The sequence below is a fragment of the Pristiophorus japonicus genome, chromosome 17, assembly GCF_044704955.1.
Source record: "Pristiophorus japonicus isolate sPriJap1 chromosome 17, sPriJap1.hap1, whole genome shotgun sequence".
In the NCBI taxonomy this organism is placed as follows: Eukaryota; Metazoa; Chordata; class Chondrichthyes; family Pristiophoridae; genus Pristiophorus; species Pristiophorus japonicus.
In genome coordinates, this window is record NC_091993.1 from 103,748,915 (window position 1) to 103,771,434 (window position 22,520).

At 45.3% G+C, this 22,520-nt stretch overlaps 1 protein-coding gene across 2 annotated transcripts in view; it reads right to left on the minus strand.

Annotated features, from left to right (window-relative positions):
- The window catches only part of elapor1 (endosome-lysosome associated apoptosis and autophagy regulator 1), a 110,994-nt gene that overhangs the window by 17,060 nt on the left and 71,414 nt on the right, over positions 1–22,520 (minus strand). For both annotated transcript variants that reach the window (XM_070859431.1, XM_070859430.1), the window contains 5 exons: positions 21,056–21,229; positions 20,768–20,948; positions 16,317–16,416; positions 11,417–11,518; positions 10,113–10,239 (listed from right to left, as the gene is read on the minus strand). In XM_070859431.1, the coding sequence (XP_070715532.1) occupies positions 10,113–10,239; positions 11,417–11,518; positions 16,317–16,416; positions 20,768–20,948; positions 21,056–21,229 (684 nt within the window). The remainder of the gene's footprint in view (positions 1–10,112; positions 10,240–11,416; positions 11,519–16,316; positions 16,417–20,767; positions 20,949–21,055; positions 21,230–22,520) is intronic.

Sequence of the window (22,520 nt, forward strand, 5' to 3'; positions counted from 1 at the left end):
GGCTAAGTGAGTGGGCAAAAATTTGGCAGATGGAGTATAGGGCCCAAGTTTCCACATGATTCGCGTCTGATTTTTAGGAGCAACTGGTGGAGAACGGACTATCTTAGAAATCGCAATTCTCCACATTTTTTTTTCTGCAGTTCTAGTCAGGTAGAACAGTTCTACTTTGGAACAGAATTTTTTCTTCAAAAGGGGGCGTGTCCGGCCACTGACACGTGATTTCAAAGTTTCCACAGTGAAAACGTACTCCAAACTAACTTAGAATGGAGCAAGTGAAGATTTTTGTGGAACAAAAAAACCTGTTCTACACATTAAAAAATCAGGCGCAGGTTACAAATTAGGCGTCCAGAACGAGGTGGGGGGGGGGGGGAGGGGAGGGGGGAGGGAAGTCATTAAATTCTACAATAAATCCTTATTTATACTTCTACAAATATTATACAAATAAATCCAACCTGAATAAACATTTATAAGCAAAGAAAAGATTAAATAAACCATCTTCCTACCTGTGTGAAAGTGCTTCAGCCAGCCTCACAAGTTCGTTCGTTCGTTCCCAACGGCAGGGGGGAGAGGAGGAGGAAGCTGTTCCCGACGGCGGGCGGGCGGGACCGACCACCCGAACGCAGCGGGGGGGGGGAGGAAGACGTTCCCAACGGCGGGCGGGCCCGAACGCAGCCGGGGGGGTGGGCGGGGGGGGGGAAGACGTTCCAGACGGCGGGCGGGAAGGAGACAGTGAGAAGGCTGCAGGAAGCCTCAGTGCTGATGTGCTGATGGCAATGTGCTTTTATTAAAAAATGTTCAAAAATTAAACAGCTACAAAGAACTACAAAAATGGCCGAGTGCCAATGTTTCCTTCACACTGCGCGTGCGCGAACGCTCTAACACGCACGCGCAGGGTTGCCGGCAGGAAAAAAACTAATTTAAATAGTACCCGCCCCCTCCCACTTACAAAATCGGCGCGAGTGTAGGCTCCGCCCCCCTGGGCGCCGCGCCAAACAGACAAGGAGCTACAGGGCGCTCCAGAATCGCGAGTTTTTTTTCCGGCGCCGTTTTAGGCGCGAAAAACGGGCACCCAGCTCACAGGGGCGCCCGTTTTTTATCGTGTGGAAACTTGGGCCCATAATGTTGGAAAATGCGATGTCATGCACTTTGGTTAAAAACAAAACCAAAGAGCAAGTTATTATTTAAATGGAGAAAGATAGACCAGCCCAACCAGCTGCAGACAAAGATAGAGGGGTGAGAAATCGAGAGGTGACGTCAGAGTGCGGGGAGGAGCAACGTCAGCGGCAGTCCGGGGTCAGCGGCCTACAAAGGCCCAGCGGCAGTCCGGGGTCAGCGGCCTACAAAGGCCCAGCGGCAGTCCGGGGTCAGCGGCCTACAAAGGCCCAGTGGCAGTCCGGGGTCAGCGGCCTACAAAGGCCCAGCGGCAGTCGGTGAGCGAGCAGTGCGGGGAGGAGGGACAAGAAATCAAAAAGTGATGTCACAGCCAAGCTGGTAAGTGGTTGGCTGATCGGCTGGAAGGTATATCTCTTTGATTTTGTGTTCTAATAGACAAGAGGATAAATTACTAAATCGCTGTTTAGTGTGTGTAGTGAAAGTCAGTGTTTTTGCTGGGTAATTTAAGGGTAACTAGTGGGATGGCAGGGCAGTTCGTTCAAACGGAATGCAACACCTGTGCCATGTGGGAATTCCTGGATGCTTCCCGCAACGGGGATGACCACATGTGCAGGAAGTGTCTCCAGCTCGTCCATCTCGAGCGCCGAATCTCGGAGCTTGAGCGAGGACTGGAGGCATTGAGGAGCATCCGAGAGAACGAGAGGTACGTGGATAGCTCATTTCAGGCGTTGGTCACCCCACAGATTAAAAGGGTACAGGAGGATAGGGAATGGGTGACCGTCGCACACAAGAGTATGGTGAGGCAGGTAGTGCAGGAGTCCCCTGAGGCTATCCCGCTCTCCAACCGGTACTCTATTCTGACTACTGGCGAGGGCGATGATGCCTCTGGGGAGTGAAGCCAGGGCCAAGTCCACAGCACCGTGGGTGGCTCAGCTGCACAGGAGCGGAGGCAGAAGACGGGAAGGGCTATAGTGATAGGAGATTCAATAGTTAGGGGAGCAGATAGGCGCTTCTGCGGCAGCAAAAGTGACATCAGGATGGTGTGTTGCCTCCCTGGTACAAGGGTCAATGATGTCACTGAGCGACTGCAGGGCATTCTGGGGAGGGAAGGGGAACAGCTAATGGTTGTGGTTCACATAGGTACCAACGGCATAGGTAGAAAGAGGGGTGAGGTCCTGAAAGCTGAGTTTAGGGAGCTAGGAGTAAGATTGAAAGCCAGGACCTCAAAGGTGGTAATCTCGGGATTACTGCCAGTGCCTCGTACTAGTGAGCGTAGAAATAGGAAGGCTAGTCAGATAAATACGTGGCTGGGGCATTGGTGTAGGAGAGAGGGCTTTAGTTTCCTGAACAACTGGGACTGCTTCTGGGATAGGTGGGACCTATATAGTCGGACAGGTTACACCTCAACAGAGACGGGACCAATGTTCTCGCGGGTGGTTTTGATAGTGCAGTTGGGAGGGCTTTAAACCAGCTTGGTAGGGGGATGGGAACCCAGGAGAGGGCTCTTAACTCGTTAGAGTGAGTGAGAGCTCAGATAAACAGAACCCCAAGAAAGAATGCAAAAGGCAGGAGGCAACAGAGCAGAGTAGCACTGGGGTAAGTGTAAACCACAAGGTGATAGGAAGGGACAATATGTATGAATATAAAGGGGCTGCAGGAGGGGTCAAAACTAAAAATCATGGTTTAAAAACTAGTATTAAAACACGTTACCTAAACGCACGCAGCATTCAAAACAAAGTAAATGAGTTAACGGCACAAATCATTACAAATGGGTATGATTTGATGGCCATTACAGAGACGTGGTTGCAAGGTGGCCAAGACTGGGAATTAAACATAGAGGGGTATCTGATGATTCGGAAAGATAGACAAGAAGAGAAAGGAGGGGAGGGGTAGCACTGTTATTAAAGGATGATATCAGGGCAGTTGTGAGAGACGATATTGGCTCTAATGAACAAAATGTTGAATCATTGTGGGTGGAGATTAGAGATAGTAAGGGGAAAAAGTCACTGGTGGGCGTAGTTTATAGGCCCCCAAATAATAACTTCATGGTGGGGCGGACAATAACCAAGGGAATAATGGAGGCATGTGAAAAAGGAACGGCAGTAATCATGGGGGATTTTAACCTACATATCGATTGGTCAAATCAAATCGCATAGGGTAGCCTTGAGGAGAAATTCATAGAACGCATACGGGATTGTTTCTTAGAACAGTATGTTACAGAACCGACAAAGGAGCAAACTATCTTAGATCTGGTCCTGTGCAATGAGACAGGAATAATAAACGATCTCCTGATAAAAGATCCTCTCGGAATGAGTGATGGTTAAATTTGTAATACAGATGAGGAAGTAGTGTCTCAAACAAGCGTACTATGCTTAAACAAAGGGGACTACAGTGGGATGAGGGCAGAGTTGGCTAAAGTAGACTGGGAACACAGACTAAATGGTGGCACAATTGAGGAACAGTGGAGGACTTTTAAGGAGCTCTTTCATAGTGCTCAACAAAAATATATTCCAGTGAAAAAGGGCGGTAAGAGAAGGGATAACCAGCCGTGGATAACCAAGGAAATAAAGCAGAGTATCAAATTAAAAACCAATGCGTATAAGGTGGCCAAGGTTAGTGGGAAACGAGAAGATTGGGAACATTTTAAATGACAGCAAAGAATGACTAAGAAAGCAATAAAGAAAAGAAAGATAGATGACGAAAGTAAACTTGCGCAAAACATAAGAACAGATAGTAAAAGCTTTTACCGATATATAAAACGGAAAAGAGTGACTAAAGTAAATGTTGGTCCCTTAGATGAGAAGGGGGATTTAATAATGGGAAATGTGGAAATGGCTGAGACCTTAAACAATTATTTTGTTTCGGTCTTCACAGTGGAAGACACAAAAACCATGCCAAAAATTGCTGGTCACGGGAATGTGGGAAGGGAGGACCTTGAGACAATCACTATCACTAGGGGGGTAGTGCTGGACAGGCTAATGGGACTCAAGGTAGACAAGTCCCCTGGTCCTGATGAAATGCATCTCAGGATATTAAAAGAGATGGCGGAAGTTATAGCAGATGCATTTGTTATAATCTACCAAAATTCTCTGGACTCTGGGGAGATATCATCGGATTGGAAAGCAGCTAATGTAACGCCTCTGTTTAAAAAAAGGGGCAGACAAAAGGCAGGTAACTATAGGCCGGTTAGTTTAACATCTGTAGTGGGGAAAATGCTTGAAGCTATCATTAAGGAAGAAATAGCGGGACATCTAGATAGGGATAGTGCAATCAAGCAGATGCAACATGGATTCATGAAGGGGAAATCATGTTTAACTAATTTACTGGAATTCTTTGAGGATATAACGAGCATGGTGGATAGAGGTGTACCGATGGATGTGGTGTATTTAGATTTCCAAAAGGCATTCGATAAGGTGCCACACAAAAGGTTACTGCAGAAGATAAAGGTACGCGGAGTCAGAGGAAATGTATTAGCATGGATAGAGAATTGGCTGCCAAACAGAAAGCAGAGAGTCGGGATAAATGGGTCCTTTTCGGGTTGGAAATCGATGGTTAGTGGTGTGCCACAGGGATCGGTGCTGGGACCACAACTGTTTACAATATACATAGATGACCTGGAAGAGGGGACAGAGTGTAGTGTAACAAAATTTGCAGATGACACAAAGATTAGTGGGAAAGCGGGTTGTGTAAAGGACACAGAGAGGCTGCAAAGAGATTTAGATAGGTTAAGTGAATTTGCTAAGGTTTGGCAGATGGAATACAATGTCGGAAAGTGTGAGGTCATCCACCTTGGAAAAAAACAGTAAAAGGGAATATTATTTGAATGGGGAGAAATTACAACATGCTGCGGTGCAGAGGGACCTGGGGGTCCTTGTACATGAATCCCAAAAAAGTTAGTTTGCAGGTGCAGCAGGTAATCAGGAAGGTGAATGGAATGTTGGTCTTCATTGCGAGGGGGATGGAGTACAAAAGCAGGGAGGTCCTGCTGCAACTGTACAGGGTATTGGTGAGGCCGCACCTGGAGTACTGAGTGCAGTTTTGGTCACCTTACGTAAGGAAGGATGTACTAGCTTTGGAGGTGGTACAGAGATGATTCACTAGGCTGATTCCGGAGATGAGGGGGTTACCTTATGATGATAGATTGAGTAGACTGGGTCTTTACTCGTTGGAGTTCAGAAGGATGAAGGGTGATCTTATAGAAACATTTAAAATAATGAAAGGGATAGACAAGATAGAGGCAGAGAGGTTGTTTCCACTGGTCGTGGAGATTAGAACTAGGGGGCACAGCCTCAAAATACGGGGGAGCCAATTTAAAACCGAGTTGAGAAGGAATTTCTTCTCCCAGAGGGTTGTGAATCTGTGGAATTCTCTGCCCAGGGAAGCCGTTGAGGCTAGCTCATTGAATATATTCAAATCACAGATAGATAGATTTTTAACCAATAAGGGAATTAAGGGTTATGGGGAGCGGGCGGGTAAGTGGAGCTGAGTCCACGGCCAGATCAGCCATGATCTTGTTGAGTGGCGGAGCAGGATCGAGGGGCTAGATGGCCTACTCCTGTCCTAATTCTTATGTTCTTGTGTTCTTATATTGGTGAGGCCACACCTGGAAGACTGCGTGCAGTTGTGGTTTCCATATTTACGAAAGGATATACTTGCTTTGGAGGCATTTCAGAGTAGGTTCACTCGGTTGATTCCGGGGATGAGGGGGTTGACTTTTGAGGAAAAGTTGAGTAGGTTGGGCCTCTACTCATTGGAATTCAGAAAAATGAGGGGTGACCTTATCGAAAAGTATGAGATTATGAGGGGGCTTGACAAGATGGATGCAGAGAGGATGCTTCCACTGATTGGGGGAGATTAGAACTAGAGGGCATGATCTTAGAATAAGGGGCCGCCCATTTAAAACTGAGATGAGGAGCAATTTCTTCTCTCAGAGGGTTGTAAATCTGTGGAGAGAGAGCTGTGGAAGCTGGGATATTGAATAAATTTAACACAGAAATAGACAGTTTCTTAAACGATAAAGGGATAAGGGGTTGTGGGGAGCTGGCAGGGAGGTGGAGCTGAGTCCATGATCAGATCAGCCATGATCTTATTGAATGGCGGAGCAGGCTCGAGGGGCCGAATGGCCTACTCCTATTTCTTATGTTCTTATAGACCGTTTCCAGAATGGGAATGACAGCTCGGTCAGCAGTTGTCATGTTCTAGGCCCTTCCATACAACAGGAAAAGATAGATGTGAAATCTCACAGGTACATCGTACAGATCACAGATGACTTTGCCTGACCCAGTGTATTCATGAATTCCCTCCCATGGAAAGCAGGCAGCAACACCAGAGAGCCTTGCATTTTTACTGTTTTGCTGAGCGTGCAGAGCGTTATTGAGGACCACAATCCCCAATGCCACTCCTTTCCTGAACACAAAAGTGTTTCAACTCCATGAATGCAAGTGGTCTGTGACCATACGTCCAGAATCTCACACATCATTGGCCAATAGCCTGGATAAATATACCATAACTGCCACTGCATCAGGACCCATGAGTACCTTAACATTTCTCTACAACTAACCTATTCTGCCCCATTCCAAATGAAATTGTATAATACATTAGAATATTAATTAAGCCAAACTTAATTTAGCCAAATTGTGTAACTGTGTTCAGTGTGTTTTATCCAAGTGATTTCCTTTAGTGACAGTGTCTGGTGTGTGCTTTCTCTTTCTTCAGCATGTGTTTCTTCAAAATGTTTCCCAGTAGAATGAGTAAGTGAGGCAGATGGCCGCTGATTGTCAGTATCTGCCTCTAGTTCTTTGCTGCACCAGACAAGAGTATGCTCACTTGGAAACAAACTTTATAACTGGAACTATAGTTACATCAACATTTATTATGTGCAGAAGTGCTTATTTGAATGGTTTAATCAATAAATGCTCATGAACACTTTGCTGAGTAAGAGCATGACTGATGTGGAAAAGTAATGTTGTGCAGAACATTAAATTTGATAGAATATATAAGGGTTCTTTAAATTTATTAGCAACACCAGTTAATAGTGTCTTTAATATAAAAAAAAAGTGTTTCACAGAGACACACTCAGAAATAAATGGACACCAAAACAGAGAATGAGATACAAGGAGAGGTGATCAAAGAGGTGGGTTTAAAGGGTGAGGTGGAGGGACTAAAGCAGGGAATTCCAGCTAGGCAGCTGAAAGCACGGCCTACAATGATGGGGCAAATGGAAAACTAGAGTTAGAGGAATGGCGAGTTCAGTTGGTGGGGGGTGGGGTGGATTGAGGTTAATAGGACTGGAGGAAGTTACAGACAGTGACAAGGCTAAGAAAGGATTTAAATCTGAAGGTGAGAATTTAAAATTAGAGGGAATTTAAAATGGGACCTACATTGGGAGACCTGGAGCCAATGTAGGTCCTCGAAGACAGGGGTGACAAGCAATGTTTTTTTTTTGGTGCAGGATCCCTTTAACCCGGACTGTGTGGCCATTCAAAATTTCACGCATGCGCGAAATGTCCCTTTGAAAAGCCAGTGATCAGCCAGCGCAGCACCTTCAGGCAGCTGTGCAGCCGTGCCACTTAACGGGAACATTGGTGATGGGGGAACAGGACTTGGTGTGTGTTCTCTGAGGCAGCAGTGTTTTGGATGAGATGAGGTTTACCGAGAGTGGAGGATGGGAGGCCAGCCCAGAACACCATTCTACACGTAATATATTTTGATGTTGCTATAGTTCCAGTTATAACGTTTGTTTCCAAGTGAGTGTGCTCTTGTCTGGTGCAGTAAAGAACTCGAGGCAGATACTGACACTCAGTGATCATCCACCTCACTTATTCCACGGGGAAAACACTGGAATAGTTGAGACTCGAGATGCCACCGGCATGAATGAGGATTTTGGCAGCAGATGGGCTGAGGTAGGGTGCAGCTCGGGGTTGAGTGAGTTTGTGAACAGTCAGATTCAACCTGAGATAATGGTGGGGAACGAGATTAGAATTGGTAATATGGGTACAGACTTTGTGACGGGGGCCGAAGACAATGGCTTTGGTCTTCCCAATGTTTAATGGGATGAAACTGTGGCTGATCCACCAGATGTCGGACAAGCAGTCTGACAACACAGAAGCACTGGAGGGGTCAAGAGGGCTGCTGGACAGGTAGAGCTGAATGTCATCAGCATAGGAATAATTAGCATGCATTTTAATGAGAAATTTTTAAATAAGAAATATTCTTTGCCGCGACCCTTTTTTGACCTCCAATTACGTGTTAGTCAGATGGTGTGTTATTCGCACCCGTCTGACCATTAGTGTGCTGACCCCCACCTGATTGTACAAGATCAGCTTCAGTTCTGTAGTGTGGGTGGGCTCATATGGAGACCGCTGGAGGGAATTCCCTGTGGAAGGGAAGCCATTTTGTGCAAGTAGCCTTTCTCTTTAAAGTGGTGAAGGCACTCAAAAGATCAGTGGGAATAAAAAGTTAGGTCTCCTTTGCAGAGGTTGTTAATATTTTTATTGCCTGTTTCAGCTTTAGCAAAGATTGTCTGAGTAACCAAAATTGCCTGGCAAAATCGAGTGACTGGCACAACAAACATAGGGGTGGGAACTCCAACCCAAGTGGAGATGATGAGGTGGAGGGTGCGCAGAAGGAAGTGGTCGAGCTTGGCATACCAGAGAACACTCCTCATGAGACAGCATAGAAGAGAGATAAAGAGGACTTGAGGGAGCATCCGACTGTTCCTCATCCGCAGTTACAGCCCCATAGTGAAGATGGAACCGCTCTGCATTTAGCCATTTGCCGACTCATAGACAGCGTAGCCAGTTCCACAGGCCACTGCCGGGTAAACATAGACTTGCCTCTGCCTGTAACTGTGGGTGGGAATGTACGGGCAGGTGGATGCAGCCTGGTTTGCCTGCTCCTCTTCTTCTTCCTCTAAAAACCGTAAGTGAGGAAGGTAAATTCACTGTCCCAATATTGTAGACATAGCAAAAATACAGCAGTGGCAAACACTTATAAGAACATAAGAATTAGGAGCAGAAATAGGCCATGGCTGGTCTTCGACCTCAAATCCACTTTCCTCCCATATCCCATGATTCCCTTAGTCCACTTGGTACAAAGCCTTCTGACCAACTAAATTGAAACAGAACAAAAAAAAAGTCATTCTGAAATTACTTCAAAATGCTGCTACGAATTTTACTATGGAGCTCCTCAAATGTATTTCCACAAACAGCTTACGGTCTGAAAAGAAAGACTCGCATTTATATAGCGCCTTTCACAAGCACCAGGCGTCTCAAAGCGCTTTACAGCCAATGAAGTACTTTTTGGAGTGTCGTCACTGTTGTAATGTGTGAAACGCGGCAGCCAATTTGCGCACAGCAAGCTCCCACAAACAGCAATGTGATAATGACCAGATAATCTGTTTTTGTTATGTTTATTGAGGGATAGATATTGGCCAGGACACTGGGGATAACTCCCCTGCTCTTCTTTGAAATAATGCCATTGGTCCTTTTACGTCCACCTGAGAGAGCAGACGGGGCCTCGGTTTAACATCTCATTCGTAAGATGGCACCTCGGACAGTGCAGCACTCCCTCAGCACTGCACTGGGAGTGTCAGCCTAGATTTTTGTGCTCAAGTCTCTGGAGTGGGTCTTGAACCCACAACCTTCTGAGAGGTGAGTGTGCCACAGCTGACATTCTAGATGGCCATTTTATATGGGAGGAGGGCGGTAGATGACTGAATGCTCAAAATTGAGAAAATATAATTATAATATAATGAACTGCAATTGGACAGATACTTCTTTCACTAATCAAACACCAAGTGGGACGTTGACTGGGAACTAAATGGAAAGAAATCTGGCAAAATGGATCTCTGCCCATTTTTCTGATGGCTTACACCCATTAGACATAAACAATCGGAAAATCTACACAGAGATGTATTTAAGACAAGCGATTCACTGCCCACTGGTTAGTGACTAGCATTTTAGCTCATCCACAGTGACAGAGCAGCTCTACTTTGATACCTGAATTCCATTGATACATGCTCCCACGATCTCGTGGTAATCACTCTTTGAACAAAGAGGGCAGGCCTCCATCGTTTCCCACAGGAAGTGAAAGGTACAACCATCACATGTTCCTTCTTGGCATTTTCTGTCAACACATTAAAAAGCATTCGAGAAAACAACAAGGCAAAATGTCTTATCAAAGTGAAATGCGATCATTTTCACCCACAAAATGCAAACTTATTTGGTGAGTGCACCAGTGCTAACAACACACAATCATTTGGAATGACTGGAGTAGATTTTCCACCTGCCGCACAGGCGTAAACTGGGATTGGGAATCACCGTCCATTATAGAAACCGCCCATTTTTCACTCCCAATGAAAATCGACCCCAGTCACTGAGTTTGGTGTTCAAATGTGACCCATTTTCAAATATCACTCTCACACCGAAAAAAATAAATGCAGCTCCATATATTGAAGCCGATCTGTATTTTGTTTCATTATTTTTGTTCATAAATCTCATTCCTAACATTTTTTTGACAGTGGCACATTTGAGTTACAGAACTTAGATCCCTGATATTTCGCAATCATGGTTAGTCAGAACAGGAATTCTTGTAAGACCTGCTGTGTTCTGAAGTTGCCACTAGAGGGCACTTTAAATTTAGCTTGTCACTCTCTCAAGCTGCTGTCGAAAGCTGCATTTTGAAGAGCTGTAGTCATAAATTAAATGTTATTGTTAGCAGTGCATTAGAGATAAAAATGTGGCATCACAGAATGGTGGAACACAAACTCTGAAATGAGTGAAATAGATGCTTCAAATTTCTTTTTGTACTTTTCCCATTCCGTGTTCAATGTTCTGCTCCGATCGCCAATCATTAATGCTATAAAAGTGACAGTGGTGAAGTATCAGTTTTCCCCATGGTCAAACGTCTATCTAATTGAGCATTCACAGATTCATCATGAATACTGTTGGCTGATAGACTGTCATCTACCACCTGAGTACAAACCCTGTTTCACTGCGATTTGAAGCAAATGCTTCAGTTGCTATGATACCGAGCAGCAAATGGTATTCCTCTTTTTACATATGAATGATTCCTCATGCACAAGATTCCCTTTTCACACATAGGTACCTGGACGGCTTAGAACTGCGTCCTGTTTATTGTTGATGCTCTTAACTTAAACATCCGATGTGAGGGGAGATGCATTTATAAATGTTTACTGTATTGTATATAAATACAAGTTGTTGTTGTAATACATGGACTGATTTTTGGGGTTATGATGCAGGCAGCATCCTTAAAAATATTACTTAAGAATCAGAGGCATTACCTTGGCACGGAAATGGCTCCTGAGCCAATATTTGCAGGGCTGCATCTCAATCTTACTGTGGATGCTCTCCCATTTTTACAAGTCTGTGTTGATTCAGTAGACCTGTGTAATATAAACAAAGTCTCATTCAATTCAATCTGTTCGGTAACATGTCAATGATGAGCTTAAATTGAGCAGTCATTTGAAAATGTGAAGCGAACGTTGGCAGCAGTGAACAGTTGGAATAGGAGTTGGCAGAAAACGTAGACCGTGCAATAGGTACCGCGCTCCCAACATATTCAGACGTGTACACACAGCCACAATGGAAAGTGTGGATGTAGAAGGGAAACGAGCAGAGAAATAAAGGTGGAAAGCACATTATACTGTTCAGCGAGCTTAAAAGACAAAAGCAGGTATGGGGCTGGATTTCCGGCTCCTCTCCACTCTGTTCTTCGCCCCGGGTCGGCAACAGTGAGGTGTTTTCGGCGGGCGGTCACCTCCAGCACCCTGCAGCGATTCTCGGCTCTGATTTAGCATCGGTTTTGCTGCGCCCGGTGTGCAACGCCCCTGGTTGTGACACCAGCGCGAGGTTTGATTCTTGCCCAACCCGCACGCCGCAAAACACGTCTCGCACTTGTCATGTATTCAACCAGCATTGTAACCCATGTATAATCTGACCTAAGTTGTACAGTGTGAGAACAATGACCACTAGGTGGTGAACTTGTGGGAGACACTCCTAACCTGGACCTTCAGGTATAAAAGGGGAAGCTCCACCCACTTCCATCACTTGAGTGCTATGGAATAAAGGACAGGTCACAGACTGACCTTCTCTCAAGCATGGGCCTCGTGTGCATTTATACTGCATAGTAAGGACGTATCACCACTGACCATCTGGGAAATCAGGGCAGTCCAACGATGCCGACTGTGGAGAGCTAGGTAATGGACCCATAAGGTAAGTGCGATTGTTTTTTCTTTTTTGCGATTTGTGTTGTGGTGGCGTGGACAATGTTTTGGGAATGTTGTTGTGATTTTTTTTTTGTTATTCCCCCCCTCCTCCCGCCCCAGGTGTCTCTTGGAGCGCTCCCGGCCCGGCTCTTTAGCTCCGGAGTTTCCCATCCTAACATCCTAAGAGAGGTGTACAACGCCTCCCTTAGCGCTACGCCCCCTGACACAGGGCCCAGCCGCCTAAACTTACCTACTGAGGAGCAAACTATTCCTGGGCGCTAACTTTCCCGCCCCGCCACCATTATCGCCCCAAAAACATCAAAGCCGAAAATCCAGCCATAAAGTTATAGTAGATTTATTAGCGTTACGAGAAACAGGGCAGCACTGGTTGGTGAGCTTGTAATTGGACGGCATAAATTTAAGATTATTACCAAAGGAATGAGAGGAGTAAGATATAACGAGGAACTCTTTATATAAATATATATATATATAGGGCGATTTTTACATAGAATTATATGGAATGTATAGCACAGAAATAGGCCATTCATCCCAACTGCTGGTGTTTATGCTCCACTCGAGCTTCCTCCCACCCGACTTCATCTAACCCTATCAGCATATCCTTCTGTTGCTTTTTCCCTCACGTACTTATCTAGCTTGCCCTTAAATGGATCTATGCTATTTGCCTTAACCATTCCATGTGATCGCAAATTTCACATTCTCACCACTCTCTGGATAAAGAAGAATCTCCTGAATTGCCTACTGGACTTATCTTATATTTATGACCCCTAATTTTTTTATTCCCCCACAAGTCTTCTCTACGTCTACCCTATCAAACCCTTTCATCATTTTAAAGACCTTTTTTCGAGGGACTTGGAATTCCCCACCAGAAACACTGGTGAAAGCACAAACCATAATAGCATTTAAAAGGGAAGTGAATAAATATTGTTTTAAAGAAAATATAGGAAAGGGGCACAACTAAGTGAATAGCTCTTTCAGAGAGCTGGCAAAGGCACAGTGGCCTTAATAGCTTCCTTCTGTACTGTATCATCATCATCATCATCATAGGCAGTCCCTCGGAATCGAGGAAGACTTGCTTCCACTCTTGAAGTGGGTTCTTTGGTGGCTGAACAGTCCAATACGAGAGCCACAGACTCTGTCACAGGTGGAACAGATAGTCATTGAGGGAAGGGGTAGGTGGAACTGGTTTGCCGCACGCTCTTTCCGCTGTCTGCGCTTGATTTCTGCATGCTCTCGGTGTTGAGACTCGAGGTGCTCAGCGCCCTCCCAGATGCACTTCCTCCACTTAGGGCGGTCTTTGGCCAGGGACTCCCAGTGTCAGTGGGGGTGTTACACTTTATCAGGGAGGCTTGGAGATTGTCCTTGTAACGTTTCCACTGCCCACCTTTGGCTCGTTTGCCATGAAGGAGTTCTGAGTAGAGCACGAGCTTTGGGAGTCTCGTGTCTGGCACGCGTACTATGTGGCCTGCCCAGCGGAGCTGATCGAGTGTGGTCAGTGCTTCAATGCTGGGGATGTTGGCCTGGACGAGGACACTGATGTTGGTGCGTCTGTCCTCCCAGGGGATTTGTAGGATCTTGCGGAGACATCGTTGGTGATATTTTTGGCGAGTTGAGGTATCTACTGTACATGGCCCATATCTCTTTGTCATACAGGTCGGCGGGTATTACTACAGCCCTGTAGACCATGAGCTTGGTGGCGGTTTTGAGGGCCTGGTCTTCAAACACTCTTTTCCTCAGGCCGCCAAAGGTTGTACTGGCGCACTTGAGGCGGTGTTGGATCTCGTCGTTGATGCCTGCTCTTGTTGATAGGAGGCTCCCGAGGTATGGGAAGTGGTCCACGGTGTCCAGCGCCGCGCCGTGGTTCTTGATGACTGAGGGGGGGGGGGGCAGTGCTGTGCGTCGAGGATAGGCTTGTGGAGGACCTTTGTCTTACGGATGTTTAGCGCAAGGCCCATGCTTTTGTACGCCTCAGTAAATACGTCTACTATGTCCTGGAGTGCAGCCTCTGTATGAGCGCAGATGCAGGCGTCGTCCGCGCACTGTAGCTCAACGACAGAGGTTGGGGTGGTCTTGGACCTGGCCCGGAGACGGTGCAGGTTGAACAGCTTCCCACTGGTTCTGTAGTTTAGTTCCACTCCAGCAGGGAGCTTGTTGACTGTGAGGTGGAGCATGGCGGCGAGAAAGATTCAGAGGGTTGGGACGATGACGCAACCCTGTTTGACCCCGGTCCGGACATGGATTGGATCTGTGATGGATCCGTTGGTAAGGATCACGGCCTGCATGTCGTCTTGGAGCAGGCGGAGGATGGTGATGATCTTTTGGGGGCATCCGAAACAGAGGAGTACGCTCCACAGACCCTCGCGGTTGACAGTGTCAAAGACCTTTGTAAGGTCAAAGAAGGCCATGTATAAGGGCTGGCGCTGTTCCCTGCATTTTTCCTGTAGCTGTTGTGCTGCAAAAATCATGTCCATTGTGCCCCGGAGGGGACGAAATCTGCACTGTGACTCCAGGAGGAGTTCCTCGGCCACGGGAAGAAGACGGTTGAGGAGGACTCTAGCGACGACTTTCCCAGTGGCTGAAAGCAGGGAGATTCCTCTGTAGTTGCCGCAGTCTGACTTGTCCACTTTTTAAAAGATGGTCACGATTACTGCACCTCTGAGATCTCCCGGCATGCTCTCCTCCCTCCAGATGAGAGATGAGGTCGTGCATTCGCGCCAGCAGTGCCTCTCCGCCATACTTCAATGCCTCAGCAGGGATTCCATCCGCACCCATAGCCTTGCTGTTTTTAAGCTGTCTTATGGCTTTTTCCACCTCGTGCAGTGTTGGGGTTTTACTGAGGTGGTGGCGAGTAGCATGCTGTGGGATGGAGTCGAGAATGCTTGAGTCGAAGGCAGAGTCTCTATTGAGGAGATCTTCGAAGGCTTCTTCCAGCGGGCCCTGACTGCCTCGGTGTCCTTGATGTATTGTAACATGCTTTGATTCTCAGCTTTCTCTGGAAGTTTTGCATATCAGCAAAGGTGGTGATTTTCCTCACACTTCTGAGGTTATTCCTGGTCATATTCCAACACAGATTGAAAAGCATATCACCGAAGTGAATGCATTCATGTGCTTTGGCTATCAGCAGAGTAAACAACCAAAGCTATTACGTCTGCCTCGATAGACCAGCAAAACAGGTTAGCTCTCGCTGACCTGCATGAACCATAAGCAGCACTCCTGCTCCTCCTGGCACCACATTAAGGTAAATATGTTTTTAAACTTACCTTTTTGGTTGAGGCCCCTTTAAGGACCGCTGATTAGGCCGCAGGTAGATCAGGTAATCCTGAACAGAGCAGGCTCAATGACTGCTGAATTTAGGCAAAACTAATTTCTGGTTTGGTTCTGAAAGAGGCATGAGGCCACTTATGAACATATTCAAAGCGCCGGATCCTTGTTTTAGGCGACTGCCAGGGACACCTCCACAGTACCTGAACCAACATGGTTGGACACTTTTGGACGTGGGAGATTGGCCCCCGAAACCAAACATCTGTGCACTCATCTTCTGCCCAGAGACCGAGTGCAACAAGCTCCAATTTCACCCCCAGTATTTCTACGAAACTCAAAAATTTAACTACAGGTTGAACCTCCCTTAGCCGGAAGTCTCGGTACCTGACCTGTTCCGGATAAGGGATTTTTCTGGACGAGGGGTGGTCAATTTAAATTGGATGGTACAGGTACTGAGCAAGGGGATATCGTGGCTGGCTGGCTTGGGTCTGGGAGTGCGACAGAGAGATCATGGCGGGAGGGTGCTGGATCGCCGGGTCAGGCCAGCGATTGCGGGAGTCGGCAGCGAGGAAGGACTTCAATTTGTTCAATTCGTTTATGTCGGAGTTCTGCGCATGCGCCACCCGGTGGTCGGGAATGGTTCTGGATAAGGGAGGTTCAACCTGTACTCTTTGAGTCGTCAAACATAATCTCTTACTTGTAAAAGAAGATTATATCAGGCAATGCTCTGCCTTTTTCAACAGGAAACAGGTCAGCTTTAGCAGTAATATTTTCGAGTGTTGTTTGAGTCGTCACTCCTGAAAATATAAAAGAAAACCTCTTAAAAAATGTTAATTTTAGGACCAGATAGTGAAGCCTGTGTGCGATTCATTTGTCGCTCACATCAATGGGAGAAAAAGGTTTGTATTCTTTAAGATAAGTCTAACCCTGAGTTATCTATTAAAATTCTGAGACATTGAACACACAGCCCCTTACTGCAAAGGTGCCCCATGATTCTTTTAAAATGGAAATTTTTACCAAGACTTTCCTTGATAAAATTAAAAAATGCTGATTGTTTTATGAGAAATACTGCTTGTAAATCAAGGTTTTTATTTGATTTATAAATATATTGATTACTAGGATAGAGAAGGGTGGGAATCTTCCTTCTTTTGTACATCACGTACCAGTTGTGTAATGTTGCAGCGTTGTGTGAGGTGTGATGGGGAGGTCGACAATATTTTTCAGTTAAATATTTTGGATATTTAAACTGTCCTATTCAGCTGTATGGATGTTGGCTCATGACAGAATTATAATAAAAATGACAACGTGCGGACAGAAAATCTGATGCATATTCAAGAATCTATTTCAATGTTAATGGTATTTGAGATGAGATTTAATGAGAGTATGCATTTCAAGATAAAGGTCACTGTGACTTTGAAATTAAAATAAATTAGGTTACACAGGATTACATAGAAAATGCGGCACAGAAACAGGCCATTCAGCCCAACCAGTCTATGTTGCCGTTTATGCTCCACTCGAGCCTCCTCCCTTCTTTCCTCATCTAAATCGATCATAACCCTCTATTCCTTTCTCCCTTATATGCTTGTCTAGTCTCCCTTTAAATGCACCTATACTATTCGCTTCAACCATTCCCTGTGGTAGCGAGTTCCACATTCTCACTACTCTTTAGGTAAATAATTTTCTTCTGAATTCCCTATTGGATTTATTGGTGACTATCTTATATTGATGACTTCTCATTATGCTCTTCCCCACAAGTGGAAACATTCTCTCTGTATCCACTCTTATCAAAATCTTTCATAATTTTAAAGACCTCTATTCAGTCACCCCTCAGCCTTCTTTTTTTCAAGAGAAAAGAAACCCAGCCTGTTCATCCTTTCCTGATCTGTATACTCTCGCAGTTCTGGTCTCCTTACCAAAGAAAGGATATACTTGCCATAGAGGGAGTGCAGCGAAGGTTCACCAGACTGATTCCTGGGATGGCAGGACTGCCGTATGTGGAGAGATTGCGTCAATTAGGCCTGTATTCATTAGAGTTTAGAAGAATGAGAGGGGATCTCATTGAAACGTATAAAATTCTGACTGGGTTGAATAGACTGGATGCGGGGAGGATGTTTCCCCGGGCTGGGACGTCTAGAACAAGGGGTCACAATCTCACGATACAGGGTAGGAAATTTAGGACCAAGATGAGGAAAAATGTTTTCACTCAGAGGATGGTGAACCTGTGGAATTCTCTACCACAGAGACTGTGGAGGCCAAATCACTGAATATATTTAAGAGGGAGATAGATAGATTTCTAGAAACAAAAGGCATCAAGGGGTATGGGGAAAAAGCAGGAATATAGTGTCGAGATAGAGCATTAGCCATGATCATATTGAATGGTGGTGCAGACTCGAAGGGCCGAATGGCCTATTACTGCTCCTATTTTCTATGTTTCTATCATCCTTGTAAATCTTGTCTGCACCCTCTTCAATGCCTCTATATCTTTTTTATAATATGGCGACTAGAACTGTACGTAATACTCTAAGTGTGGTCTAACCAAGATTCGATTCAGGTTTAGCATAACTTCCCTACTTTTCAATTTTATACCTCTAGAAATAAACCCTTGTGCTTGGTTTGCTTCCGCTAATGCCTTTGTTAAGATAGGGGACAAAGAAATTTCATATGAATGCGTTAGCACGAGTTTAAGCACTCATATACTAACCCCCGCAGAGAGTAATTTAACACCTTTATCTTTTGTAGATCGGAAAATGTAAAACTATGAGTCCAGATTTTGCGGTAAAAAATCATTGTTACTAAAGAGTAAATCGAACAACAGACTCAGGCAACCGCACATGTGCAGTTAAACGCGAAATTCAGACTGGTTGCCTTGCTCCTCCAGATGCGGCATTCAAATACACAGAACGGCATGAAGTTATGGTACTTACGTGATAGATACCCACTAAATTCACCAGAAAACGTTTGGGCTTGCGTAAGTAAATTTTTGGAAAACCAGTATAGATGATGAGTTTTAATTACAGGGTACTGCCAAACAACCTCTCTGGCACTGTAAATGAATTTTTACAAGTGTAGAGTCTCATTCCTTCAGATTTTAATTATTGTTGGAGATTTAAAAAAAAAAAATTTGTAACTTTTTCTTTTTGTCCTTCCCCCTCACCCCTCTATCTCCTAATCCTATATTTCTTTCCCTCTCTTTGGGCCCAAGTTTCAGGCCGCGCCTTAAACGGCGCAGCCCGGAACTGGATGCCCATTTTTCGCGCCAGAAAGTGCGCCTAAAAAAACGTACCTATTCTCCGGCTCCCTGCAGGCCCTCTGGAGCTGGGCGTGGCACAGCACGAGCTGTAGGGGGCGGAGCCAGGTCCCTGCGCTGAAAACAGTGCCGGGACCTCTGCACCAGGCGCCCAAAACTGTGGGAGGGGCCCGAAGCACGCAGCCCCTAGCCTTGGCCAAATGGCCTCACTGAGGCTGCGTGAATAAGGCTTCTCCCACCCGACCGGACCCGACCCCTGCTCTCCACCCCGGGACCTCTGCGACTCTCTCCCTTACCTCCCCCCCCGGACCTCTGCGATTCTCTCCCCCCCCCCCCGGAGACCCAACGCCACGTACCTGTAAATCCAGCCCGAGGTCTTGGGCCCGGCCGTTCAGCCTCCTTCTCTCCCTTCCCCCCGCCCCTTTTCTCCCTCCCTCCCTCCTCTCTCCCTTCTCCCCCTTCTCCTCCTCCCCCCTTCTCCTCGCACCCTCGCACCTCCTCTCCTCCTCCCCCACCACCCCTCCCCCTCCTCTCCTCCCCCACCCCTTCCTCCTCCTCCCCCCCCACCCCACCCTCCTCTACCTCCCTCCTCCTTCCTCCCCCCACCCCCCTCCTCCTTCCTCCCCCTCCCCCCCATCCCACTTCTCCCCCTCCCCCCCACCCCGCTTCTCCCCTTCCCTCCTCCCCCCCCCTCCCTTCTCCCCTTCCCTCCCCCCCTTGCTGTCAGAAACACAGACACTGACAGACAGAGAGTGAGAGACACACACACAGACAGACAGAGATAGAGACACTGACAGAGACACACTGGGGGGGGTATCCCAGCACGCCGTTGGAGCACTCCCGGTGCTGCAGTCGGTAAGTAGAAAATGTTTTATTTATTGATTTAAAAAACAAATTATTTTTTATTAATTTTTTTTATTGATTTATTGGTTGATTTATTGATGTATTTATCATTTATTATTGATGATGGCTCTTTATTTGTAAAACTGAAGTGTTTAATGTTTTTAAACTTCCCTTTGAACCCCCCCCCCCCATTCACTACACCTAATTTGTAACCTACGCCTGATTTTCTAAAGTGTAGACAAGGTTTTTTCGAACCTACAAAAATCTTCACTACTCCATTCTAAGTTAGTTTGGAGTAAGTTTTTACTACCTAAACTTTGAAAACAGGCGTAAGTGGCCAGACACGCCCACTTTTGAAAAAAAAATTCTGTTCCAAAGTGAAACTGTTCTAACTGACTGGAACTGGAGCAAACTAAATGCCGAGAATTCAAATTTCTAAGATACTCCATTCTAAACCATTGCTCCAAAAAAACAGGAGCAACTCAGGCCGAAACTTGGCCCCTTTATTTTGCTTTCTATACATGATTTGGCATTGAATTCTAATTGGTTCGGACTCTTTGTGCCTCAGTCAGGATTCGACAATCTGATTGGTGGGTCTCCTCGACCACTGCTTTACTGATCACACAGTTCCCAGATTCCCTGTAGAGGGCGCTGCACTGAAATGGCTTTCTAATCACCACAAGTTGCAGTGCAAAAGCCCAGAGAAAGTCTATGGGCAATTGTAAATGTAATGCACCATTCATTCGCTGCTGGTCTCAAAATCCAGGTCATGATGTCTTCTTCAGTATACAAGAATAAAATCGTTGGTTAAGTCTAGCCTGTTGAACAAAAGCATCTCTATTCCGTTCAAACAGCAAAGCCTTTATTCCTATCCTTGTACATGTCGAGAACAGCGAGAACAAATTGTTATCTTCCATTTTTATCTCTGATTGAACAGACAGGGGTTCGCTGCACTGATCTGTCTAAATTTTAAATATTTTATGATTCTATTGACATATCCATTCTGGCAGGGGAATGTGCATCCATTGTATAAATGTAGCCTTTTATAAAACACTTACCAATCAAATGATCTGCCAAGTTGATGGGATGGGATGACACGATAGTTCTAAATCCCATCACATCTGATGGAACAAGTGTCGACTGGCAGATATAAGATGTGACTGCTCTGGCAAAGCCCTCTTCATGATCAATGCCGCCTTCAACTGTTACATTATCCACACAGAAGGTCAATTTCCTTCCCTTTGGAAAAGCAGTATAAATATTTAATTAATGAATTGCGGTTATTTCTTTTGTATAAATGAGGAAGTAGAATCATTATTGCTATCAAGGGGTTTACTTGTCCCTACCTGATTTCCACACAGGCCAATGTTGAAATGGTGAAAATACTGCACTCCTTTCGGAGTGAAACGAGGTGCACTTGTAAAAGTAGTGGAGTTGCTGAGAAGGCTGAAGTCGTACTGCCAAGTCCTATGGTCTTTGTGATGTACAAATTTGCAGTCATTGTAACAGAGAGTGTGGTTCTGCAAAAGAAATATGTGTGAAACACCAATGTTGAGATATTTCAACCAGGTCATTTTTATTTAAAACCTCGAAACACATATTTTAAATAAATATTCACAGCCAATGAATGACTTCTAAAATGTAGTCAGGTTGCTATATAGGCAAACGTAGCAGCCAACTTAACAAGAAACAATGCCCCACGAACATCAACGAGATGAACTGACCAGATAATCTGCTTGGGTGGTATTGGTCGAAGGATAAATGTTGGCCGGAATACGAGGAGAACTCGCCTGCTCTTCTTCCAATAATGCTATGAGATTGTCTACATTGATCCAAACAGGAAGACAGAGCCTCAGTTGTATGTCTCATCTGAAAGATGCCATTTCTGACAATGCAGCACTCCGAGTACTGCACTGAAGTGTGAGATAGATTATGTGATCAAATCCCTGCAATGCAGCTTGAACCCACAAACGTCTGACTTAGAGGAAACAACTTAACCTAGCAGGCAGTTCCCAGATGCAAGACATTCCTCACAGGATGTTATACATCAGTAGAATAAATAGAGTTCTATTTTGTTTATGGAATTTGTAAACAAAAATCTTTTTTTTATGGGAACTATCATGAAGAGGATGTTGTAATAGAATTTATTTGATGAAATGCAAAGTTCAGTACCTTCACTGGTCTTATTCACTACTCCATATGTGCCTTCTGGTCACAGAGATGTAAAACTACTTGTGGGTTTTACTGGGATAAATAAATGTTTAAAAATCAGCGGGAGTCAACTTCATTGGGCTATTGCCCTGGACAATATACAAGGGGAGTCTTGTCATCTGATTGGTGATCCCTCGCTTACCTCTAGCTTCCAATCTGGTCTGGTCTGTATTTTTCAGATAATAAAATGGTTGGTGTGACCTTCATTCAATAGTAGCACTGTTACCTCCGAGTTACCTCCCAGGTTCAAGTCTCACTTCACCACATAATCTAAACTGACACTTCAGTGCAGTAATGAAGGAGTGTTATCTTTTTGATGAGACTGTCTGTTCTGGTGTACATAGAGGATCCCATGGCATCTTTTCTGAAGAAGAGTAGGGGGAGTTCCCAGTGTCGTGGATATCATTCATTCCTCAACCTATACCTCCAAAACAAACTAACTCTTTATTCATCTCATTTTCTACTTGTGACCTTGCTGTGTGTATATTGGGTGCCACACTGGCATATAACTTGCAATTAGATAGCGCCTTCAACATGGTAAAATGTTCCAAGGTGTTTCATAGAAGCATTATCAAACAAAATTTGACACCAAGCCACATA